Source organism: Mchenga conophoros, linkage group LG7 (assembly GCF_057382185.1).
Source record: "Mchenga conophoros isolate Kocher_MC1m ecotype Shallow Benthic linkage group LG7, M_conophoros_male_GT1.1, whole genome shotgun sequence".
In the NCBI taxonomy this organism is placed as follows: Eukaryota; Metazoa; Chordata; class Actinopteri; order Cichliformes; family Cichlidae; genus Mchenga; species Mchenga conophoros.
Window position 1 is genome coordinate 25,031,509 of NC_140532.1, and position 27,329 is coordinate 25,058,837.

Consider the following 27,329-nt stretch of genomic DNA (forward strand, 5'->3'; position numbering starts at 1 on the left):
TGTGTTTTTCATCACAGCAAATTAAACTACTCTCACCAAGAGGGGGACTGTGCCTCTGTACAGGTCAAACAATCAACAGTGCAGGGCTTCAGCTTTAATTCAAATCGCATAACTCCTTCACTTCACAAATGAGCACTGGAAACAAACTATAATCTTTTTCTAGATAGAGACATGTTCACACACCTTACAATGACCTGCGCGTTGTTTGGGACCACAGGGCAGGACAGGAAGAGCTGCGGGCCCAGCAAAGCCTCATGGGTCCCCAGACGGGACAGGCAGGCATTGAGCTGCTGCCAAACCTGGCTCACCCACAACACCAACCGCTCCATGACGCCATCAGGAGACCAAAGTCCAGTCCCCATCTGGGGGAAAGAAGCAGGGAAACAGAACTGAATATGTTCTGCTCTTATGATAAAACACCATGTGGCTAAAGTGAAATATCAAAAGGACATATGGGAAGGAATATCACAGACTGGGTTTCCTGTGAACAGTTCTATGTTTTTGATCACGTCTCCCTGTGCTACTCTTAATGATCCATTTCCTAACATTTGAGCTTGTTTGGGATTACAGGTGGAAAAAAAAACAACAACACAATTTTGGTTGTGATTAAAACAAAACCGATCTGGCCATCCACCAAAATGATGCAGTCTCTCTGGCAGCTGCAGCTAAACCTCTGTCCGACCTTGTGAAGCAGCTTTTTGCGGAGGTGCCTTCCCAGCAGGCTGTGCAGTGGCTCCTGATCCCAACGAAAAGTGACCCAGCGGAAATGCTGCTGGAGACGAAGCTCTGCTCCCTGCAGGCGGGGCTTCGATAATGTTGCAATCAGAAAGTTCCCCTCTCGGAAGTGGTGGGGACCTGAGGGAAGGAAGGACAAGACAAAAAAGCTGATTTATTTGGCATCATCTTCCTAGTCAGTCTCTTATATTGTTGTTATTATCTGACTGTTGGTTTTGTGGTTGAGCACAGGGAGCGCGTTCGCTGTCCACTCCACTCTAGGGCCTGCCTGTCTGCCTGCAGTGAGCTATGTTGTCAGATGGAGGCGGTGTACAAAGTATGTCCTACAACCAGTCTGTGGTCCGTGAGTCAGCCACAGAGTGAAGTTCGAACATACAAAGAGCTGAAGTGTTAAAAACAATGAAAAGTGTCCACTGCAGTCACTGTCTGTGCTTTTCATGCTTTATTTTATGATCTTTTACGCTTTTTTGCCGTTCTCCCTTTCTCGGTGAACTCCACTATCACTACCTGGTCTATTCTGGCCCACATACCTACCAATCAAAGTTAGGCAGTTCCATATGTCATCCACTTCCAGTGGCATGCAGTCAGGATCTTGAAAGAGTGCACGGCTGCGTGTCTCGTGTGGGTGAAAACCCCTTGTCCCCTTCTGTCTGAAAAGCTGTGTACAGACAGACACACTTGCAGGACTATAAACCCCACTTAAGACTTCCTGTTTACCGAAGAGCACAGACTCTTGTACAAAACAAATTAAAATTACAGCTGCAAGCTGCAATGACAGGGCTCTGATCGAAACTTTCCATGGCACCTTGGACATGCCCTTCAACGAGAACTCATAAGCTTTGTAATTTAGCTTGGCCAACGTCAGCAGTTGAGACTGACCAAATGTGAAGTTGATCCCATATAAACTCATACACCCCCCCACCCCCACCCCCAAAATCAGTCAACTTACTGCTGGGCTTAGCGCAGGGATTCAAGAGGATTTTTGTGCCTCTTGGTACCAAATTTCAAACAGCAGTGGGACTAAACGTTTGACATAAAAGTTTCCTCCACCTATGTATGAGACACCAGACCTTATGTGTGTGTGCTTTACTACACTGTCTGTATCTGTGCTACAGGCTCTGTCTGCAGCCATACCAGTGTTCAGGACCAGTGTTGAAGCAGCGCTCCTGCTGTCCAGACTGTGGCAGAGGTCTCCAAGCAGGCCTGTTAGGGATGCAGCTTTCTCCAGTCCCTCCAGCAGGACTATCACACAGTGACCAGTATGTCGAGCTGGTAGGCTGACCCCTGACCCCACAGCTGGCACCAGGAAACCTGGAAGAAGAGGAGGAAGGAAAATAAACAGCAATACAACATAAAGCACCATCAATACAAAGACAGGGGAAACTGCACGATCCTAAATGTTGTCACTGCTTTAAATCGCTGTATTTCTGTGAGTTGATCTGAGGCACTTTGAGAGTGGAAGAATGAGTGATTTCCTCCCACCCGACCCTTCCAGAATCAACCATAAAGAGACAGAAAAAAAATTCTTTTGTGCAATAAATGTAGCTGATTAAATTAAACCATGACTTTTAAATATGAAGCTTTCCATCGGTGTGTCTGCTCATGTGTTTTCCTACCACAGCTGATGAAAGTCTCAAGCAGATGCTCTTTGGTCAGGCTCTCTTCCACCTCCACCCTCACCACGTCACAGCTGAGCCCCCCTGCCTTCTGCTTCGACTGATAGAGATACAAAGAAGAGGTGGGGTGGGGGGAGATGAGTGAAGAAGCACAAAGAGGTAAGAAGGGAGCCCGTTGTCATGGAAACAAAGGAAATGTACGGTTACTATGTGCCGAGTGAAATGGAGCAGGAGGAAATTCTGAATGAGAGAAAAGGGCTTTTCCACATCAGAGCTATCAAAGATATTCCTCTGTCCTTCATTTGCTTTTTAAATATCGTGGCATTTCATTGTGATACACAGCTTTAATAAAAAAAAGAAATCAATAAGTAAATGAATAAAAAGGAATAATTATTACTAAAGCAAGGAAATCATCAAAACAGGCACCACAAATACAGAAGAATGACGATTGCCACATGACTGATTAGACACAAGACACTGTACAGGGCTTTCATATACATGATTCCCTGTGTTTATGTAGGTAATGGTTAATACCGCTCTTATGAGTGAGAATTTCACTTTCTAGTTTAACAGTCGGACAGTTCGGCTTCTGTTCTTAATTCACAATTCTTCAACCTAACCTTATTTTTTCATGTAGCCACATCTTCTTTTGTGTGCACGTGGAAAAATACAGTTTCTGATGCCATTACCAGACTAACGTGTCAATGTGAAAGCAGCAGTGATTCAAACAGTTTTTGCCCATGTGCTGGCCAAATATTTAAGAATTTTAAAAAAAAGCATCACTGATGATGAATTTGAGTTCCACTGTGTGAGTTCCCTCTATCCCTATTAAATCTGTGGCCTGTGGGAAGGACCAGTGGCTAGCCTTTGGTGTGTTTCATCATGTTGTAATGAGACATTGCATTACTGTTTGCCAGCAATTTCGGTTTCATTGCATCAGCCTGTGCAACAGAGCCAAATGCAACTTTGTTTAAAGATGTAAAGTAGAAGATTTTCCTCAGACTTAACTGTCAGCACTCCCTGACATGGAAGAAACTCACAATTACACCTCAGCTATGAATGAATTTGCTTTCATGAAACTTTACTTCAAAGTAAGACCATGTTCTCTCACACATTCAGCTGTTCAACACTACACCTCCCTTCACATGACTGGCTGAACACACACAGTGGTCAGGTTTTAAGTAGGGGTTGTAGCACTTCTTTGAGAGCGCAGCGCTCCGAAACAGCGTTTAAGCCGTGGTACCTTGATGTAGTGAGCAACCAGACCGGCGATGTACTCCTGACAGCTGCCCTGAAGCCCATGAAAGATGAGGTTACCATACTGCTCCACCTAAACACAGACACAGAAACAGGCAAAGACTGAGCTGACAAGAAGAGAGAATAATGTGGTAGCATGACAGTCTGTCTACATTTAATCCTGTTGTTTAATAACAATTCCAATTGGATTGAGATCTGGTGACTGTGGAGGCCATTTGAATACAGTCAACTCACTGTCACATTCAAGACACCAGTTTGAGTGACTAATATATTGTCCTGCTGGCAGATGGGTACACTGTGGTCATAAAGGGATAGATATGGTCAGCGACAATACTCAGGTAGGCTGTGGAGACACACCCCACACCATTACACCACAACCAGCAGCCTTTTCTATCCAAAAAGCTGCTGGACGAATCTAAGCATTCAAATTATTTTGCTTGTATTCGGGTTCTGCCATGGATTCTTTTATCTACACATGCTATTATCTCCTCCCCCCCTTTTTAAAACAAACATCTGTGATGACAAAATGCCTGCTTTTGATGCAGCCAGCAGGGGGCAGCATAGCTGCTAGAAAATCACACCCTCCATTTCCTTTCATCTGTCCATCACCCACTCCTCTTTCTTTGCCATCTCTCTCACTAATGGTGTATCACTTCCTCTGTATTTTTCCAGCATCTTACTCACCAAATCCCCCCAATCCCTCACACTCCTTTGTGTGTATTTGCATAAATGTGTGCAATGTGCGCGCTTACCAGGCGGACATAGTTGTGCAGCAGTGGCAGGGGGAAGAGGGATTCCAGAGCCAATTCATCGAGGCATGACTCAGACAGACCTGTCAAAAAAAACCCCACAGACGCACAAATAAATCCTCAAATCCAATCTGCTTCACATGCGAGGCTCCTCTATGCGAGCCGAACCTCAAGGTGCCCTTGGAATAAGAATGTCCTAAAAACTAAAAACAGCATGTTTAATAGCCACATTATTTATTTCCTCAGTGCTTTTAGCTACAGGCCTGCAATACAGTAAATGTAAACACTGCTGTCAGTAAATCAGAGCAGAGTGAGGGTATGGTCTACGTGGATATTTACTAATAGCTCTTAATGCTTTCTGCCAGTGAGCGGGATGAATTACAGTTGTGAGAGGTTTAAATCCACACGCTGAGGAATCTCAGTCACTCATCCTTCCTCAAAGATTTTCACCTAAACCACAGTTTTTAGATGAACTGGAATAATTCTCGACACAATCTCTGAAAGCTTTGTCACTATATTTAACATATCTAAACATTAGTTGAATCTAAATCTTTACGATCTTTCATATAAAATACAGAAGATCATTTGCTTCAAAAGCAAACTGTGGATGTTGTCCCAGTCTGCCCTTCATAAGGAGTAAACACAGGGGTCAGTGAAGTCAGCTGTCTCTGTTTACAGAGTCATTTACAAGATAATTTGCAATTGCAGGCAATGAGTCGAAGGCTGTGAGGGCAAAGTAAAAACAGAAACAGAAGCTATTTAAATAAGGCTGTACGTATGGCAGTACTGTGGAGTTGGATCGTTGGGATGATAATGTGAAGGATATTTCAAGACATCAAAACCTGCTTTTAGGTATGTCTGCCAGCATCTCACGTGCATTAAAGTGAAGAATGTACAAAGAAATGTAGACAACGAAACATCAAAGTTAGAGCCGTATCTAATATGGGACCACGTCTGGACTCAATCAGAACCGACAGGTTCAGATTCCATATGATTTGTCCTGCTCCAAAAAGTGAGCTGATTCAGTCTCGTCCTGTCCCGGATTCCCAAAAACCATGAAATATGAAAGGACCGACACATTTCTGCTGTTAATCTGAAAAAAAGAAAACGAGTCTGGGGGGCTCGGTATGCTTTGTGGTAGAGGCTGTTTTCCAAATTTCCTCTGATAGTTAAAATTTGTATATTTTTTTCAGGATTTGGGGCTTTTTGAAGCTTCGAGAGCATAATTTACATGATATGTGATATCAAAAGCGTTGCTGTCTGAAATGTGCTGTGTGAAAAAAAAGAAAAAAGAACGTGTAATAAGCCAAAGCTTCAGCCTTCATCTGCTCACTGAGTATTTGCTTTATTTGTTTTATTTACTTCCATGGGAATTTTGTCATTGATTAAAAAGGTTATTGCAGTCATTTTTTTTTAAAGAGGATCAGTGAGCGTGGCTGCAGAAAAGCGATGAAGCACAAACCTTTCAGTAGCTCAAAGAAAGCAGTTATGATTAAATATGTAAAAGAACACGCACAGAGAGAGAGATTTTGGATGCATGTTATTTCAGGATCAACCTAAATTGAATTTCCTTAGATCTGACGGTAGATACAGCAGAAAGCCAGAAGGAGAATACAGACCAGACGTTGCTAAAAGCACACAAAAGTGTCAACTGCTTTAGTCACACAGTCTACAGTACACATAGGAATCCTGGATGCAAACTTAAAGAAACAGACCAAAAAAGATTCAGGTGATGATGATCTAAAGATCGCACTGTTCCTTTTCCAGGGTGGAATGTTTTTAAAGATGTTTGCTATACAATCATTCCACCCTGCAAAAACAGCAGCTTAAAGAAATCATTAATACCTGCTAACATAAGCTGAAAGTTGTATTTCACTGTGTAGGGATCGTGACTTAAATGTAGGCCTGAGCACAGAGCTGGTGTTGCATCACTCAAATAGTGAATTTGATTAATTATAATCTTTTATTTATTCAACATTACATTTAAAATGGGTATTGTTTCATGAGACTAATTATTCTGAAAAATGTTCTGGCTAGAGTTTTCCTTCATGTGGTGCGGCTCAGTAGGTAGAGCCTGTTACAACACTGCCTACGCTGCAAATGCATCCAAACAGATTTGTTGGGCCCTTTCATCCACCAAATGGCATTTGTTACCAGTGATGGCAGCTCTGATTCTGGTGTGTGCTCTGAGCTGCTGAATGAGCACCGACTCTGATTGCCAGGTTTTTTCGTGTTGCGTTTTTTTTTTTGTTACCTTTGAGGCGGATGGTGATGCACTGGCTGAGAGGTTTCCTGACCAGGTCCCAGGGGGATACAGGCAGCTCCTGACCTGGTAACCACTCAGTATCTCCTGGAAGAAAAAATAAAACCAGACCCATTACAATCACACAATCTGAGCACACAGTTGTTAAACAAACAGTTTACTCATATGGTGACACAAAAGGACTGCATACACAATTATAAGCAGCCTATTGTGTAGTTTATCAGCATGTTATGTAGTTGTCCTTATCTGTTCTGCCTATTTGTGGCATACGTGTATTAGAAGATGGGAATTTTATATACGTGTAATATAACAAGGCCAGAGACGGAAGAAAAGAGTAGAAAGAAGAAAAATGGGCAAAACAGGAGATGAGAATAAAAGAAAGTGCAAATAAAGCATAACAGGTCACCAACTGGTGCATTGGCAACAGTCAAAAGACAAAGAGCTACTGAAAAAATAACAGATGCACAAACAAACATAGGATCTTCTCTGTGTGTGTGGGTGTGACTGTTTGTCACGAAACGTACTTGATAATGAGGGTGGGAAGCCATAACAACACCCCCCAGGAGACCCGGACCGCCCACAGCCCCCCATCAGCACTGAAGAACCAAGGCCACATGTCCTGATGATAACCGCATGCCCTCCCTAGATGGAGCCTCCGCAGCCAAAAGATCAGAGGCAACGGCCAGCTGATCCACCAGACACGAACCATGAATTTAAGTATTTTAATAAAATACAAATGTTTTTGTGAATGTCATTCATGTAAAAGAAAACAAAATTATAATTACAAAAATCATTTTATTGATTTCAAAATATCTCCGATCGTCCCAGTTTGCGTGACAATAACCTTAAACAAAATGTTCACCACCAGGGGGCAATGTTTTACCAGTGAGTGTGCTGACATTTTTTCAGGAGTGCTCCTGTTCTTTAAACTTTTTTTTAATTTATTTTTTCATTCCAAGACACTGTGGCTCTTGATTGCGTTCCCTGTTGTCATAACGGGTGGCTGTAGCTCAGGTGGCAGAGCGGATCAGCCACTAACCAGAAGGTCGGTGGGTCGATCCCAGGCTGCTCCAGTCTGCATGCTAAATATCCTTGGGCAAGACCCCATGTTGCTCTCCGATGCATCCATCGGAGTGTGAATGTGTATGAATGTTAGATACTTAGCACTTAAGCTTAGAAGTGCTTGTGTGAATGGGTGTGATTGGGTGTATAAAGCGCTTTGAGTGCTCAGACAGAGTAGAAAAGCACTATATAAGAACCAGTCCATTTACCATAAATAAGAATCTATTTTTATGACTATGTTGATTCATTGCCTGATCTTGTGGTTCAAATTGATATTACATGAAAGTATACCCCAGCTATGCTTACTGTGAGCGCTCAAGTCATATAACATGCTTGCAGCATTTTCCTGCAAGCAAGCACTTGCAGAAGAAAACCTTTCAGGAAGAAATCTTCTGACACAGGAAGAAGTCTCCGACCGAACCAGTAACTGCACTGCTTCATACGTATTAACCAATTCTCATAACATCAGGGGAGGAGCAGCTTAATGCAATTGCCCTGAAAGCTGTCCCACTGCCGGCTGAATAAACATTCAGTGAACGTGAACTAAAGAATGTGGAACACGTAAAAAGTTCAATATAAAAACAGTGCGGCACATTTTTTTAAATTATTATTATTAGTAGTAGTAAAGCTGTGGTAGTACAAAAGCACTGCAACTTTTGTAGGATTGTACTACTGTAGTGGCTTTGCAATACTATTCTGTAGTCACCAAGTTTGGGGACATTAAAACGCAGCTGTGAGGCTAACATTTCACCTAAAGAGCCAATGACAGATGACTTCGATGAACAGTGTTCAGTAAAACTGCCAGAAGTTGGGGCTAAATTGCCCTGTGCTGACTAGAGTTTGTGCTTTTGTACAAGTCTCCATTTGTACTGCAAACTGAGACTCAGCTACACTTTCACTTCAACCCAGAGACAAACTGTTCAGGAAAAGGGTTGAGAGTTTTCTCACTGACTGGACATCCAACTTCCTTTTTTAAAATTATATTTAAAAAAATATTTTCACACTACTGCAGCAACAGTTTCCACAGCAAAGGCAACAAATGAACGATGTAAGGCATGGGACTAACACTGCTCCCAGACCAGCCTGGCAGTAGCTGATACTAACCTGATTAGTGATGATTATTTGTACATTTTTCAATTAATTAGTAAAAATAGCAATAATCATCAGTACAAACCCCCAAAATATTTAGTTGCAGTAAAAACAGAAATTAGGAAAGCAACACATACATCTGAATCTAAAAGGAACACATATCTGCCATTTTTAGGTGTTCTGAAAAGCTCAAAAATGTCACAAAGAAAAACAGATTCACAATTTAAATACTGGGAGCGGTCTTTTTTCTTCTTCTTCTGATTTTAAATTTGAACAAAGATTAAAGCTAAGCGATTAGTATTCAAATATTCAGATACCAATAGTTTAGTTTCCCTGTTTGTGTTTGCTATTCATTCTGTTTTTGTTTGCCCCAGGCAAACAAAAACAACAGTTAAATGTCATGTTACTGTTAAATCATAAACTGTTAAATAAAGGTTTTTCATACTATCATCACGCCATCTTTGCTGTGACACAACAGCACCGATACAGGTAAATGCCATTGTATCAGCAAGTCATCAATGCCAACATCCTTACTTGGAGCAGATTTGCGTCTGTCCCTAATTTTTTAATCAGCTATATTAATCGAATTCCCCGCAAATGCAGCAATTTGATCTTGTGCAGAATATTTCTGCAACTCTCAACTTATAACGTCATTAAATTTCACTCATCTAATAAAACAATAAATCACAAAAACTGAGACGTGTAAATAGTTGCAGAAGTCGGCGCTCAACATAAAGGTATTCAATGTAAACACCCCGCTAAAAAGCCCAGCATTGAGCAACAAAAACACAAAGGGAAATGTATGCGATGCGCTGAAACAAATGAGACGTGGATGGAGACTCTCAGATAGAAAGTCAGACACCAAAAAGTGTCTCTGTGTCTTAAGTTTGATCCCGGTTGACACAGAAGACTGGCATTTTCTCCTAAATTGCCGTCTTCCTCCCCTTTCTTCGATCCCTTCCCCCCCAACTTCATGCATTATGCATCCCTCTTCTGCTCATGCTTTCTTTCATCATCAGCCCCAAAACACACACAGAAGCCTAGCAGTCGCTAAGCCTCTTTAGAGACAGATACAGCACGAGAGACAGTAAATGTGTGACAGAGAGGTGTAACAAGAGACTACAGCAAAGAGACGAGCAGTCCTTTGCTGGCCGAGGACATCGATTTCCTTTTTATCAGTCTGGAATTCAGAGGGACCTTTACTGCAACACACGCACACACAAACGCACACACGTAACTCTAGCCCTGAATAAGCCTCAAGCTCAAGAAAGGACTGGCTTCATAGGGTGACATTTGAGGACCAAAAAGGACACAAACATAGGCGCAGCACATAGACTCTCCACATTTCCCAAAAGATTAAATATTCATTATTTCAAAGAAGAAGAAGAAGAAAAAAATCATGTGAGAAGCTCTAAGCATCAAGCCAAACAAATACAGTCTCACAGCAGATGGCTACAGCTGAACATACAGGAAGCTGATAAAAGATTCTACTGTGGATACATTTATACAGACTACAAGCACTCAGTAGAATGCTTTTACACAAATTGTCCACTTTTTCTTCTGGACTAGTTTGTAGCAATAAAAAACAAGCAGTCTGGGGATGGACATCTCTGCCAAGGCTGAAAGCCTCCACTGCATGCATGAAATTTTGAACCCAGAATGTTTTTTTCTTGAGCACATCAAAACAATGCCACCCAATCCTTCCTTTTTTCAAATTTAATATGCATTTATAAGGATGTGATAAGAAATTTCTAATTTTGTTCAAGTGCACAATAGTAAAGAATCCTTCCAAAACCTCTGAGCTCAACCTCCAATAAAAATAGCACCCAAAGCCTAACTAACTAGTAAGAAAGTAAGAAACTGAACTAATGACAAAACCTTGGAAATTGTTTTTATTGACATGCTGATGTAGCTGATCTGACTGACTGAATAACTTTAGCTTCAGGTGTAATCAGTAAATATCTCCAAATGAACAACCAGACCAGGAAATCCTGTTAGATGTGACAGTCATTGTTTGTTCTCCAGTTGTGCTTTTAAATCTAATTATTTTAGGTGATAGCCAATGGTTTGTTCTCCATATGGACTTTTTACCTGCATGTAGCCAAAGTACACCCACTGATAGCAGTGTTACTGCTCGGACTGCAAATTTACTACAATCAGAGCTAAAAAAGACTTCATGCAAGCAAAAGTTTGCAGTTTTAGAAAAATAATGCAATACAGTGGCTAATGACTACTTCATATGACCGTAACGAAGCTTCTATTTGTTTTAGTGTATTAATTCAAGGAGTTTGTTACCTTTACACTGCAAGGACAGCCACTGCCGACATTAATCTGTACTTAAATGAGACAGATGCACAACAAGCTAAACCCTATCGCACTCTTTATCCCATTTAAGGGCATGCAGCCTCTGTAATAGAGCAGATACATGAAAGAGTAGCAGCTTTTACACCAATAGAACGAAAACACAGATGAGTCCTATTCTTTGTCCTTTCCTTTTGCTTTGAGAAGATTACTGAGCCAAGTGACACCAAGTTCAAGGAAGATTAAAGGATGTACACAAGGACGGGAGTGCATGAAAGGATGAAGAAAGGATATATGGCAGGTAAAAGAAAAAAAAGAGTAAAGAGTGAAAGAAAACAGATGTAAGAATTCTAAGTGTGTTAGGAAGGTGAGAAAGATGAGGCAAAGATGCAAAGGAAGGACAAGGAAGACAAAGCAGTGAAGGAACAACAGAGGGATAGAAATACAGAGAACAGGATAGAGTGTTTCTTCACCTATGAGGACGGAGGCGATACTGGCAGGACTGAGGCCTAGTGGGGGGCGCTGCATCTCTTCTCTGGCCATCTGAGATTCTCCACACAGGATCTGGAGGTGGGATGTGAAGGTGTGGCTAAGGGCAGCGCTTAGCTGGGCCCAGTGTGTTGAACGATCAACCGACACTCTGCCCAGCACCCAGTGGGTACCGGGGAGCCCCTTCGCCACATCCTCTTCTAAGGCCTCAATGGGGCACATGGACCCTGTCCCTCCTCCTGAACACTGGAGATAAACCTGGACCCGATAGAATTCTGTGAAGACAAAGGAGAAGAAAAGCATGTGCACAGAGTGGGAAGAACATCAGCGATGTGTGCAATTACATAAGGAGTTAAAGCCACATTTACGACACGCATTTTTGCAATAATAACACAAGCTGAAAAGAAGACCTCCGTGTGATACTTTTAATTTAATGTTGCACACAAAATGAGCAACGCAGTGGCTTACCCAAAAAGCCCTCAAGCAACCAACACAGCAGTAAACAGATAAAGTACTCCACCTCCTTCCCCACACATCACACCATGGTGACTGGGTGCAGTTTTCACAGTTTCAGTTGCACAGTGGGGGAATAACCTGGAGACTACAGCTAACTTTCAGTTTTACCTTCAGATGAAAGTTTTCTGCATCAACTGGCTACATTTAATTTTGTTTGAATGTAAGCAGGCAGCTTAGATTCAACCAGCTTGTGTATCTTGCCTCAACTGCACCAATAAAAATGATGCCCCAAACTAAAAACCTAGTTCCTGGATAAGTATAATGTGGTTCAGAGGTGCACAAGGAGATGATCCTCCAGATCAACCAAATTAAAATCAGGATTAGTTTTTGTGTGTAGATAGACACACAGCAAACACAGGCAGCTACTCACGGAGGTTTTCAAGCAGATCTTTGCAGTCATCAGTTGCCACGTCATGAATAGTGCGATTACACTTATCCCTCCTCTCAATGTCCTGTTCGCTGTGACTGCACAGCACCTCCAGACACTCCTATACACACAAAACAATAAGAATAAACAAAAAAAATGTATTTTCTCAACATACCGGAGACTTTCCACCCCGACTGAAAGTCTAAGAATTTGTTTTACGGGGATGCGATCACATTATTTTTTTGTCTTTATCGCTATACTAGTCAGATATTCTAGCAGAAATGCAAACTCGTCTATCTATTATTCAGTTTTGGGCTGCCTGTATTCCTCAATTTCTTGTCCTTAGCTGACGGGAGTGGTACCCAGTGTTGTCATCTGCTGCTGTAGCTTGTCTGCTTCAAGGTTTGACATGTTCTGCATTCAGAAACGCTTTTCTGCATACTTTGGTTGTAGTGAGCAATTATTTGAGCTACTTTTTGATCTGATCTCTGGCATTAACACTTTCACGCAAAGAACTCACTAGATATTTTCTCTCTCTATAAATCCTAGACATGGCTATGTGGGAAAATTCCAGCAGGTCAGCAGTTTCTGAATAATCAGATCCTCACATTTGACACCAAAGTCACTTTTCATCCTCATTCTGATGCTCAGTTTGAACTTCAGCAGGTCCTCTTTATCATCAGCAGGTTCATATGAGGAATTATAGAGTGAATATGAATGCAAAAAGCCAAAAAAAAGTAGGAGGAGGTTGAAAAGCTCTGTAAACATGCGAGGAGTTGACAGGAATCTTCCACATGCAGACTCGTTATAATCATATACATATTTTTACAATTGTTACCTTAAGGCCCAGGGCAGCAGCCATGTGTGCAGCCGTCCAGCCATCACTGTTGGCCTGGTTCAGCAGGGCAGAAGGCAGTGCCAAGGTGGCAGGAGTCACAGTGGGGTCACTTTGGGGTGGGTGGTATAGGAGGAGACGCAGCATGTCGGCGTGTCCCGAGCGCACAGCAGCATGTAAGGCTGTGCAGTTGTCCTGCAGAGAGATAAAGGTGAGTTGTGTTGTGTTGGAGTTCAACTGACAGAATCTATTAGCGATACCTGACACCTTTCAAGTGAAGTGAAGGTGTTACACACACATATCAACTCTGCTGCTTAGAATAATAGATGGTGGTGATTTTGTTTAACTAAGTTTTAGTGGTTTCAGTTTATACGAAGCATTAACAAGAATAAAAAACCCCACAAACACCCAAAAGACCTAAAGACAATTCAATTCAGACTTTTTTGGCATTTTCTAATTACAGGATTAAAAAAAACAATGAAACAAAAGATCCTGAAGAAAATTAGCTCTGACATACTACACATTCAAGCTGTACTCTTAACCCAGTTCAGGCCTCAATGTAAATCATCACATTTGACTGAACACACTGGCCAACATTTTCTTGTGGCTAAAAATACCTCCACACTCAAAAGCTTAGATATGCTATAGAGACTCTGGCAGCTCTCTGGCTCAGCAGGGAAGTCAGACTAAATGAAGACCAAAGCAGGTAACTAAATATAGGGGCTTCGTCACACACTGTCACAGTAACTAGCAGGCTCCTATGGTTACCATGGAAATCCAGAAAGCCCATACATCAAAGGGCTCTCAGCAGAGAACAGCCCCCCAGAGAAAGCTGCGATCCTTTATGTGAAATGGACAAAGTGTTTAACAGTGAACATCATTAGTAACAAGTGACTAAATGGAAAAATGTGGAAAGGGGGACAGCGGTGTGTGTTTTAATGAAAGGATTACATTCTGTGCAGTATTATCCAGAATATACGCTCAGGGCAAAATTATTAAACGAGGATTAAAACTGTAGCAAAGTGTGGTTTTTGTGAAATCACACACTTATGAACTTTTAACACAATATTATATGCGAACGGTACATCTTCTCACTTATTATGCAAATTATGACTTTCAAATCTGAAAATTGTCCAAACATCAGTTACATCGGCAAGCAATTTAAAACATTAGCGTTAAAGCATCTTATATCACTTTGAAACATCTGTAAGGAACTGATGATGTAAAAAAACAAAACAAAAAAACAAAAAGATATTACCATGAGCCAACAACCTAAAAAAAAAGCCTATATAGCTAAATGACACTTTTAAATGAAATGAATGCTCGTTTATTTTGATCTACATGAGCTGAACTGTTGTGAACTTGTACTGCAGTGAAACACATGCTACTAACTTACAAGTAATTTTAATCTGTAAACAAAAAAAGATACAGTATCTAGTTGGTGGATATTATTATTATTTTTAAGACAAATGAGCATGGCTATCTATACAAGTCACAGGAAACCAGGTTTTCCTATTACGTAGAAGTCAAACAAATTCATTATTGAGTCTTAAGTTATACTTACCACAGTAGTCAGTGAGCGATCAGCTCCAGTGCTTAGCAGGACCTGGGCACAGTCCAGCCTTCCTGCCTCACAGGCCAGGAAGAGTGATGTCTGCCCCCCCACTGCCACTGTGTCTACAGCAGCTCCTGCAGTCAACAGCACCTCCACACAGCTGAAAAGAGTTAGGCAATGTTAGTAACGCAAGAGGCGAATAAACTTGGAAAGTAGTCATTATCATTCAGCTCATTCAGCTGACTAAACTAAAAGTAAAACATTACAAATGATATAAAGGACATATAACAACAATGGTGGTATCCCATGGGTATCTAAATCAATTTACGTGTCAAAATTATGGCCAAATAAAACCAAAGTGCTTCAAATGACAGCAATCAAAGATTAAATTACATTAATGTATACAAATTCTGGTAATTATTCGAGATATTTTGTTGCATTTATTCTTTACTAATCATTTACAGTTGTTACTCCTTATGGTACACCACCTGTTAACAGCCATGGGAAGACATCATACACATCAGTCTGCTACAAAACTGATGGGAGTCCAGATCATCTCAGGAACACTAAGCCTGTCAGCTAACACTGGGACTAAGTCATGATACCCAAGAGGGAAAAAAGACTTCACACTGTAAAACAAGCTGTGTGTGTGTTTCTGTGTGTGTGTGTGTGTGTGTGTGTGTGTGTGTGTGTGTGTGTGTGGGTGTAAGGATGCCTTTTGGATATCCTACTCTATAAATAACATGGTGATCAGATATTACAGCACGGCACATTCCCCAGCTGGCTCTGTGCATCCTCGCTCAGTCCACTGTGGCTGACACAGCCTGGCTCTAAGCACTGGGTTCATCTTGGCAAGACATCACAATCAATACGAGTGATCGCAACTGACAGTGAAGATCGTGTAGAAGCAGATGTTTCACTCATCTTTCACAGCTCATAATAAAGGATCTAGTAATGTTTGAAGAGGAGAAATTAGATAAAGTTGCAAACATGAACAGGTACTGCCAAGTCAAGCTGACTTTATTTCAGTTGGTTTCAGAAGAGGAGCAGAGCTAGTCTCAACTTGATTAATTAGAAAATTCCCTTCAGGCATTATTGAAGTTCTTACTCTTAGAAGTTAAACTATGCTCTACCAAACGACCAGTTTGAACTGGTGTCATTGCAGAACTGAGCAAACAAGCTGCCGTCGCTCTGGGCAGTGGAACCCAGCACAGTTAGCAGCATCTGCCTACATGGGAGGCTCCAGCTGTGCTTGTCTTCCAGCAAAGTATGCATAATGAGTCATCAATTGACAACACACAAACTGACTTCAGGGACCAGTGTGACAACAAAAAAAAAAAGAGAGCTCAAGTCCCGAAAATAGCAGTAAACAAAAACAGGATAACTACAAAGTCACACTTCACGGTTTCTGAGACTTGACACTTGTTTTAGTCATGAAAGTGCCAACTGAGTGTAACCCACATAAAAAGAGCTGCATCTATAACTAAGCCGAAATTTTAAATTCCAATTGGGAGCGTGCCCGTGAAGGCATCGCGACGCGTCATGGCGCGTGTCTGCACATGCCTGTTGTGACCAATCACATTCGCGAGGCACCGATATATGCCTTCCGGGTTGTCGTCTCGAAAAGACGCGGGGGAGAGGCGTTAGCGGATGGAAGCAACAGGTACGTAGGGCGAGCGCTTTTCGCTGTTTACTATCTTGACTTGTTTTGAATTAATTGTGGATTGCGTTCAACAGTATTTTGATACCGCCGTGGGTAGATGCGTGGGGCTCGTATGTGACATCGCACGTAGTGAATGGTGAGTGAGTCTGAATGTTTGTTTGTATTTGTAACCTGTAACAGTATGCCAGTGCTATTAGCTGATGGGATGGCTGAGGCTTACTGTATTACTACTGCTCTCACTTTATGTGGCTGTAGTTTTGTTATTTGAGGTTGTCATTTGTTTTAATTCATTACAATGGTTGGATATGTATTTGTTGTATTTTCTCATGGATTTTATGTGTACACTGGAACTAAAGCTAGCTTGGGAAGTTTAGATGAATTTTGCTAATAGTGGTTTTGTGATTATAGTGCAGGCTAGTGGTGCCCTGGAGAGACCACAGCGACACCACTACTTTGGATGGCGAGCTAGGCCCAACGAGCCAGAACCCCAGCTACAACTTCCTGCGGTCTGGTAGGAGGCTGCTGCGGCCTACACTCTCCCCTCTTGGTTTAGTCCCCTAAATCTCACTTCTGAGATTTCAGTTTTGGAATCTTAGTGCTGATCATCCTACTTCAAATTTCAACCTGTCTAGACTGTCATACGCATTGGACTTATATCACTCATGAAATAAACTTTATGGACATTGTTGCCAGAGGTTGGACGAGGTTCCTGCACTGCCGTGCAGCGGATATTTTACAAGCTTGAATTGTTTTATTTTTTCCTTGTCTGCAGATTTTGTAAATATTGGTGTTTGGTAGTTGCACTTTGTTTTCACTATAAATAACATTTGTAATCACAATATCTGTGGTTGTACGTTTATTGTACTTTACTCACCTCCTAGAGCCGAATCTGATATCTTCTGAATTAGCCCAACTATTCATAACCAACTTAAATTATTTTAGCTTATGTACTTGCTACATAAGACAAATTAGTGGCGAACCAGCCAGGAGGTTGTGTCAAGTATAATATTGTTGTGTACATTCAGTCTCACTATCTCACCATATTACTATGAACATGGACTTGTTGGAGTCATTAGGTGTTAAAATACCAAACGCGGTGTTGGTCAGTGGCGTCCCCGCATATGTGGTTGAGGAGGTTGAAGATTTTCTTCTCCAGTATGGTGCTATTGAACGCTCCGTGCCAATAAACTCACCCGGCTCTGAGTTTAATAATATGCTCGTTGTTGAGTTTAAAACGGGGTCTGCTTTTGATTTATTGGGTCCGATTCTGCCGTATACATTTAAGCCCTTAAATAATGAATATCATATAAAAAGCTTGTCTAAAATCTATGCGGCTACTGTCGGGTGCACAAAGACTAAGACTTATTTAGCTGACTTAAAACAAGTAGCAAAACTGTCTGGTCAGGATTTTGCTGAAGTTCTCCAAGAACTAATGACCCAAATAAATGGAGCTGTTTCAGAACTGCGCCCAGGAAAACCAGAAGGGCTCAAGCAGGAATGCACTGCCGCATCTGAACACAAAATGGCTGCCACTCCGGATCGACAAACCCACAACATGGCTAGCCCTGTCACTTCTTCAGCTGCCCTACATCCTACAACAACAGAAGGACATTCTATCAGTATGTCTGCGGCTGAGTTGAATCCACCTGAAGTACAGAGGTATGTTGTGGAGCATATAGTAAAGAGCGAAGATGTAAACATACGCTCATCCCATAAGCTGCGCATGTTTTCTGGGAGACTACCACACCCACAGCATGAGGTGGACTATGATACATGGCGCTCTGGAGTGGATCTCATCTTAAAGGATCCAGCCATTTCAGAACTGCGAAGATCCAGACACATCCTTGATAGTCTTTTACCACCTGCAGCGGACATAATCAAGCACCTTAACCCCGACCTACCAGCAGAGACTTATATTCAACATCTTGATTCTGCTTATGGAATTGTACAGGACGGGGAAGAACTTTATGCGAAGTTCATGGACACGCTGCAGAACTCGGGTGAGAAGCCATCCGGCTACCTACAGCGACTTCAGGTGGCCCTGAGTTTAGCTGTCAAGCGGGGAGGAGTCAAGCAGAGTGAAGTGAACAGGCACCTGCTCAGCCAATTCTGTAGGGGATGTTGGGATAGCAATCTTATCTCTGAGCTTCAGCTGAAGCAGAGAAAATCCAACCCACCTTCTTTTGCAGAACTGTTACTCCTATTAAGAACTGAAGAAGACAGAGAAGCTAGCAAAACTCTGAGGATGAAGCAACATTTGGGAACACCAAGACACAGAGTTGCAGCTCAAGCTCAGTTCGCAGTAGAAGAAGAAAAGGGGGTCTGTGCTGCGTTGTCCACTCTCACCCAGCAGATGGCGGAGATACAAAAGCAACTTGCCGCCTTAACTGCCTCCCAGTCTCACCAGTCCTGTACTCTTGTTCCAAAGCAGCACCCGAAGCAAAGAACGGATACACAGGGGAATATATCATCTAACCCCAAGCCTGGTTTCTGTTTCAGGTGTGGGGAAGATGGACACATTAGACCACAGTGTGAGAACAGACCCAATCCCGCATTGGTCAATGCAAAACGCAAACAGTTCAGTGAAAAGAAACCAAAATGGCAGAAGCGGAATTCATCAACTGGACATTTAAACTAGATACAGTTTCTGTAATGGGACGTACAGGAACTGTGCAGGACCCACATTGTCCCGCAAAGGAGGAAAGGAACAAGGAGGAAATTGTTCACTGTGTAGACCGACACACTTGTCCGAAGGCAACTACAATGTTACCTCATGGGTTAGTTGGGTCAAGATGCACAACAGAGGTGACCCTAGCAGGCCATCCACAGAAATGCCTGCTTGATACAGGATCACAGGTTACTACAATACCTGTATCCTTTTACAACAATCATCTTCATGACCAACAAATTCAACCACTCCATGATCTTCTCCGGGTGGAAGGTGCTGCGGGTCAAACCATTCCATATCTTGGATACATTGAGCTTTCCGTCAAGTTCCCCAGAGATTTTGTTGGTGAAGAATATGAAGTAACAACATTGGCTCTAGTTGTTCCGGACGTACACCCTGACGTCCCCGCTACTGTGCTAATTGGGATGAACACCCTGGAACCCCTGTATGAACAGCATCTTAACCAGCATCCGAGCTATCAGCCTAGCACTCATGGGTACAGAGCGGTGTTGAAAACACTACAGCTGTCACACAAGCAGAAGGAGAATGGCAGCATTGGGAATGTGAGGCTACTAAGCAAAGCTCCAGTGCGTGTTCCGGCCGGCCGCACTATTGTCATCCAGGGCTCTGCCAAAGTTTCCACCCCGTTGTTTAGCCAGAGTGTTCTCCTACAGCATCCTGCTTCCACCTTACCTGGGGGGTTGTGTGTCAGCAGTTGTCTCATCAACTTCCCAGCTCTTTCTCTATACAAGGTTCCTGTGGTTATTACAAATGAGTCGGAGCAAGATACCTTCATTCCACCTCACAGTGTCATTGCGGATTTGGAAACCTACCACTGCATCTTGTCTGAACATCGCGTGACCCATCTTCCAGTCAGGAACACTACCACCAGCCTGAACTTTGATTTTGGTGATTCTCCACTGTCACCTGAATGGAGGACGCGAGTCATAGGCAAGCTGAATGACATCTCGGAGGTCTTTTCGCATCATGACTTGGATTTTGGATGTACATCAGCTGTCAAACATCATATTCCACTCCATGACAATACACCATTCAAGCAACGTGCCCGGCCAATCCATCCACAAGATTTCGAAGCTGTCCGCCGTCACCTGCGTGAGCTCCTGGAAGCCGGCATTATAAGGGAATCATCGTCTCCTTTTGCTTCGCCTATCGTGGTGGTCAGGAAGAAGAACGGTGAGGTCCGGCTGTGCATAGACTACCGGAAACTAAACCTTCAAACCATCAAGGATGCATACCCCTTACCTAATTTGGAGGAATCCTTTTCAGCACTCACTGGTTCTAAGTGGTTTTCAGTGCTCGACCTGAAGTCCGGTTACTACCAGATCCAGATGGAGGAGGAAGACAAGGCAAAGACTGCTTTTGTGACTCCTCTTGGGTTCTGGGAGTTTAACCAAATGCCTCAAGGTGTTACCAACGCCCCAAGCACCTTTCAGCGCTTGATGGAGCGATGCATGGGGGACCTTCACCTAAAGGAAGTGCTCGTTTTCCTGGATGACTTAATCATCTATTCGGACACTCTTGAGGAACACGAACGAAGGCTGCTGAGAGTCCTGAACCGGTTGAAGGAATATGGGCTGAAACTGGCACCGGAGAAATGTCGATTCTTCCAAAAGTCTGTAAAGTACTTGGGTCATATTGTCTCTGAGGAAGGAGTTCAAACAGATCCTGAGAAGATAGAGACCATCAAGACATGGCCGGTTCCCCAGACTCTGAAACAATTAAGATCTTTTCTGGGTTTCGCTGGTTATTACCGCCGGTTTATAAAAGACTATTCCGTCATTGCCAAACCTCTCAATGACCTGACTCGTGGATATTCTCCAGTTCAAAGATCAAAGACCCTGAAAGCTCACAAGATACCCACCTACAGGCCAAACCAACCCTTCGGGGAGAGGTGGGATACCAAATGTCAAGTTGCATTTGAAACCTTGATTGAGAAGCTTACAACTGCTCCGGTTCTTGGGTTTGCAGACCCGTCTCGTTCATACATTCTGCACACCGATGCGAGTGTGACCGGACTTGGAGCAGTGTTGTATCAAGAGCAAGAGGAGAAACTCCGGGTCATAGCTTATGCTAGCCGCGGATTGTCGCAGAGTGAGAGCCGTTATGCAGCCCACAAGCTGGAATTCCTCGCCCTTAAGTGGAGTGTGACCGAGAAATTCCAAGATTACCTGTACGGGGCAGATTTTACAGTGGTGACGGACAGTAATCCACTGACCTACGTTTTGACAACAGCTAAACTGGATGCTACTGGACACCGTTGGTTGGCTGCATTGTCAACGTACTCCTTTAAACTTCTGTACAGAGCTGGCAAACAGAATTGTGACGCTGATGCGCTTTCGCGGCGACCTTACTCCTGCTCCAGTGATGAAGTTTCTAATGACCATGAACTCATTCGTCAGTTCATTTCTCAACACACAGCTGATTCTGATGTCCTTCCAGAAGAGACTGTGAGAGCAATCTGCCAAAGTCATTTGGTCAGAGCCACACGGCCGGGTGACTGCGGTGAGGTTGGCTTCACACTTGTCGAGTCTTTGTCAGTTCAAATGGATACCATCCCTGACAGTTACTGTTCCGAGGACTGTCATCGGCTGCCTGTCGTTCCTACTCTTAACATCAAAGAGAAACAACACTCAGATCCCTGCATTCGAGAGCTTATTCACCAGCTTGAGACGGGGGAGAGGGTTCCACCAACAGCTAGAGCTGAGCTCCCTGAACTTCCGTTCCTGCTCAGAGAATGGTCCAGGTTGGAGCTGGTGGATGGAGTCCTGTACAGGAGGAGACGGGACAATGGAGACCTTTCATACCAGCTTGTCCTTCCAGAGGAGTTGCGACCATCAGTCCTGAAAAGCCTCCATGAGGATATGGGCCATATGGGGATTGAACGTACACTTGACCTTGTCCGTACGAGATTCTACTGGCCTAAAATGGCAAAGGATGTTGAGCAGAAGATTAAGACTTGTGGCCGCTGTGTGCGCCGAAAAGCCCTGCCGGAAAAAGCTGCTCCACTTGTCAGCATAAAAACATCTCGACCTCTTGAGCTTTTGTGTATGGATTTTCTTGCTCTTGAGCCTGACACTAGTGGCACTCGTGATATCTTAGTCCTGACTGACCATTTCACAAAATTCGCTGTTGCCATTCCAACACCCAATCAAAAGGCAAGAACTGTGGCGAAGTGTTTATGGGAGAATTATATCATTTATTATGGCATTCCTGAGCGAATTCATACCGACCAAGGGCAAGATTTTGAGTCAAGACTAGTAAAAGAATTGTGTGAGTTTGCAGGCATTCAGAAGAGCCGTACAACCCCTTACCATCCGAGGGGAAATCCAGTGGAGCGATTTAACAGGACGTTGCTGGCAATGTTGGGGACCTTGGAGACAAAACAAAAAACAAGGTGGAAAGAGCATGTGAAACCGCTGGTTCACGCCTATAATTGTACCAGGAACGAGGTTACAGGGTTTACTCCTTACGAACTCATGTTCGGTAGAACACCTCGTCTACCTGTGGACCTGGCGTTCAATTTGCCACTGCGGGAATCCCAGCAAAAGAGTCACTCACAGTACATTAAGTCACTCAAATCGAGATTGGAGGAAAGTTTCAGTATTGCCTCCAGTAACGCTACAAAGGCTGCCGACCGAAATAAGAAACGCTTTGACAATCGTGTGATACCATCAGCATTGGAACCAGGTGATCGTGTGCTTGTGAGGAATGTCCGCCTTCGAGGGAAGCATAAACTTTCAGATAAATGGGAGGAAGAAGTTTATGTGGTTGTCCATCGGGCTGGGGACCTCCCGGTCTACAAGGTAAAACCTGAGAACAGCGATGGACCTATGCGGACCCTTCACCGCGACCTCCTCCTTCCATGCGGCCTCCTCACGGGCAGTGAGGTTAACTTGGAATCACCAGAGCAATCGCTTCCGCACAGACCAAGAACTCGGCAGCAGAACCCGGATTTAAATTCCCTCACAGAACCTCTGGTTGAGGATGAGGACACAGGAAGCTTGGTTTCATTGTATGTTAATCCTCCAACGTTGCACTTCACTGTGGAAAAACAGAATCAATTTCCAGATTCATCTGACAGTGGGAGCCTAGGACCACTGATTTTGGATCCTTCAGTTGAAGTGGAAGTGCAAGGAGAACCAGCCTCTGTGTCCAGTGTTCTTCCTCCAGCAGTGGAGTCTGGTGGTGAGCAATCTGACTCTGATGTGGAAGACATCCTACTTGAACTTGGTGAAAGTCACCCTGACAACAGAAATGGCTTACCTGAAAATTTACTTGGAAATGGAGACATACTTGTCGACATTCCTGTCGTTGCTGTTGAAGATTCTCCTGCAGAGTCTAGTGTTATTGAGCAGGACACTGACATAGGTGACGGGCTAAGACGTTCACAACGACAAAGAGCACCACCTGACCGACTTCACTATTTCACTCGTGGCAATCCTCTGATTTCCGTTGTTCAAACGATGTTGCATAGTCTTTCCGATGCATTGGGCCATAATGCTAGCCGTCCTTCGTCTGTTCACGTTGTCTAGCGTTTAACATGCGACGGGACGTGCATGGGTTAAGGCGGGGAGGATGTAACCCACATAAAAAGAGCTGCATCTATAACTAAGCCGAAATTTTAAATTCCAATTGGGAGCGTGCCCGTGAAGGCATCGCGACGCGTCATGGCGCGTGTCTGCACATGCCTGTTGTGACCAATCACATTCGCGAGGCACCGATATATGCCTTCCGGGTTGTCGTCTCGAAAAGACGCGGGGGAGAGGCGTTAGCGGATGGAAGCAACAGGTACGTAGGGCGAGCGCTTTTCGCTGTTTACTATCTTGACTTGTTTTGAATTAATTGTGGATTGCGTTCAACAGTATTTTGATACCGCCGTGGGTAGATGCGTGGGGCTCGTATGTGACATCGCACGTAGTGAATGGTGAGTGAGTCTGAATGTTTGTTTGTATTTGTAACCTGTAACAGTATGCCAGTGCTATTAGCTGATGGGATGGCTGAGGCTTACTGTATTACTACTGCTCTCACTTTATGTGGCTGTAGTTTTGTTATTTGAGGTTGTCATTTGTTTTAATTCATTACAATGGTTGGATATGTATTTGTTGTATTTTCTCATGGATTTTATGTGTACACTGGAACTAAAGCTAGCTTGGGAAGTTTAGATGAATTTTGCTAATAGTGGTTTTGTGATTATAGTGCAGGCTAGTGGTGCCCTGGAGAGACCACAGCGACACCACTACTTTGGATGGCGAGCTAGGCCCAACGAGCCAGAACCCCAGCTACAACTTCCTGCGGTCTGGTAGGAGGCTGCTGCGGCCTACACTCTCCCCTCTTGGTTTAGTCCCCTAAATCTCACTTCTGAGATTTCAGTTTTGGAATCTTAGTGCTGATCATCCTACTTCAAATTTCAACCTGTCTAGACTGTCATACGCATTGGACTTATATCACTCATGAAATAAACTTTATGGACATTGTTGCCAGAGGTTGGACGAGGTTCCTGCACTGCCGTGCAGCGGATATTTTACAAGCTTGAATTGTTTTATTTTTTCCTTGTCTGCAGATTTTGTAAATATTGGTGTTTGGTAGTTGCACTTTGTTTTCACTATAAATAACATTTGTAATCACAATATCTGTGGTTGTACGTTTATTGTACTTTACTCACCTCCTAGAGCCGAATCTGATATCTTCTGAATTAGCCCAACTATTCATAACCAACTTAAATTATTTTAGCTTATGTACTTGCTACATGAGCTACATTATCTTTTTTTGTAATTTAATTTGTGAAAGCCAACTGAATCAGATAGAAAGGAAAATAATACTTAAATGTAATTAAATAAACACACACACATGGACACACACACAGACACACACTGCTGGTGTTGCTGCTTCTCACCAACCATGATCTGTCAACAGTCAGCGGTGGCTACGTTACATGGTCAAACCAATGAGTTCTTGGGGGTTTTAGTAAACCTTTTCATAATCCAACGAGAAAATAATGCAACCATCTAACATGGAAACTAATTAAATGCTGGCTGTGTTCTTTGTGCGCACATCCACCACCTTTTTCTAAATGTATGTGAACATAAAAATCCACCCAAATCAAAGTGAGAAAATCTGATTAGAGTTGAGCTGATAAGACCTGTACCAGAGATGCATTAGCAGCTGAAAAAAAAACATTTCAGTGCATGTTTCATGTTTTATTTAAATGCATGACCATTAATGAAAACGTGACCTAAACTGTTTCTTTTGTGCATCGCAGTGAGTAGTCTAGTTTCTGGACTGCTGGTGAAATACAACAAGCACTTCAGCTGGGAAACCTTTCACAATTGACCAAACTGATGCATATCTGGGTTTTTTTAGAAGTGACAAAATTGTGACCACTCTGGCTAAAAGGCTTTAAAACCATATGAGCTCACCTGCTATGGCCATGGGCAGCAGCAAAGTGTAAAGGTGTGAATCCATTCTCATCCGAAACATCAGCAGGCAATCCCGAAGACAGCAGCAGCTCCACACAATCTGACAGAGAGAGGAAGATGGATGAATCTTTTGTAGTCTGCTGCTACACAAACATGACTCAAGTTTTGTAACAGCATACAGAATTAACAAAAAGACTGTAAAATATTTATGACATATAATACAAATACGATCCATCAGGGCAAGCAAGGCAAGCAGCACTTCTCTAAAAGTCTATAAATCATCAAAGAAAATCAGAGTGAAATTAATCTATCGAGCTCAGTCTTAAACAGTATTCTGCCCCATATGCACTAGCCTTTAAATTACTATATTATCTTATAGCAACAGTTGCCTACTGTGTCTGGACCTCTGCTTGCCCCAGTTCTACCGCAATCTAAATTTGATGGTTATGTCCGTGTCCTGTTAACAGACTCAAGCTGGGCAGGCCAAGAGGCCACAAGCTTGTTTGTTTGCACATCTGCATTAGGGCTGTGTGATATGACCAAAATCTCATAACCCGATATAAGAATTCTATTGTCCGATAACGATATAAATCACAACATTTTCTGTAAATTCTGTGAATCTCCGGCAGCTCGACTTGCGGCAAGTGTTTCCAGCTGTGCGTCATGTAGCTGGAGTCGAGTGTTTTAACAGATGCATGAAACTATACATTTTTAGACATAAGTTGTAAAGGCCGCAGTTTTCTTAGTGAGTATTTATTACACGGTGTGCTGCGGGGAAAAGCCTGTTCTAACGTTTGAGTCTAAGGTTTATTTTTTAGCACCTGGCGGCTCTTTTTTAATTCTCATCCGATAATAATCTGCTCTTTCACGTGATTCAGTTTATTTTGAAAAGTCTCAACAGGATCTTGAGCTTTATTGTGAAAGGTTTATGTGGAACATAAACAAGCGGACACGCGATGCTGTTACCATCGTTGTTGCCAACCACAACGCATAAAAACAGGCGCTTGTCCGTCTGTAGTGTGGTTATATTAACCCTTTAAGACCTACCATAGAACCAAGTTCGCCAGAGCTTATATTATATTTTTACATGCTGTGGAGCCATTTTTGGGAGCATTTCAAGTTGCTATACATCAATACAACCATTATAGCCCAAACTTTAATAATATGTCTGCATTAGGTGCATAGTAATTACATAAATTGCAAAAAAGTGCAATAAACTACAAAAAAATTGAAAATCGTTTTTGTTTTTTTAACATATATTTCTAGTTAGAGAAATTTAAGAGGCTTATCCCTCAAAACTGTAAATACAAAAAAGTTACACAAACTAGTTTCCCACCACAGGAAATTTATTTTGAGTGTCTTCATAGTTTTATTTTTGAAATACACCAATTTTTATATACTGCAGGAAAAATGAAAATAAATATTATAGTGCAAATTTGCAAAATAACAGCATATGCATCAAAATAAACTATTTCCAGCAGTGCAATATGAGTCTTAAGCATCCCAGAAACGACACAGAAAGTCATAAAGTCAAACATAACTTTTTAAAACACATAACAAGTAAAACACAAGCTCATAAGGCCCCGATCGTAAAAAACTACATTTCCGCAAAATGACGTCACTTCCGGTTTCGGGCAGGTCACGCGGTCATGTGATAGTTCGCGCTGATGGACGTAGGAAGTGTTACAAACAGCTGATGGATCGGCGAAGCGTGTTTCTGGAATATC

General features: G+C 42.7%; 1 protein-coding gene across 1 annotated transcript in view; it reads right to left on the reverse strand.

Moving 5' to 3' along the window:
• cttnbp2 (cortactin binding protein 2) overlaps positions 1-27,329 on the reverse strand; it is a 101,482-nt gene that overhangs the window by 6,691 nt on the left and 67,462 nt on the right. The window contains exons 6-17 of the mRNA XM_085283055.1: positions 25,603-25,702; positions 14,844-14,994; positions 13,283-13,474; positions 12,448-12,565; positions 11,546-11,836; positions 6,612-6,707; positions 4,361-4,440; positions 3,595-3,681; positions 2,352-2,451; positions 1,870-2,046; positions 683-855; positions 184-362 (exon numbers count right to left, since the gene is read on the reverse strand). Coding sequence (XP_085139181.1) covers positions 184-362; positions 683-855; positions 1,870-2,046; positions 2,352-2,451; positions 3,595-3,681; positions 4,361-4,440; positions 6,612-6,707; positions 11,546-11,836; positions 12,448-12,565; positions 13,283-13,474; positions 14,844-14,994; positions 25,603-25,702 — 1,744 coding nt within the window. The remainder of the gene's footprint in view (positions 1-183; positions 363-682; positions 856-1,869; positions 2,047-2,351; positions 2,452-3,594; positions 3,682-4,360; positions 4,441-6,611; positions 6,708-11,545; positions 11,837-12,447; positions 12,566-13,282; positions 13,475-14,843; positions 14,995-25,602; positions 25,703-27,329) is intronic.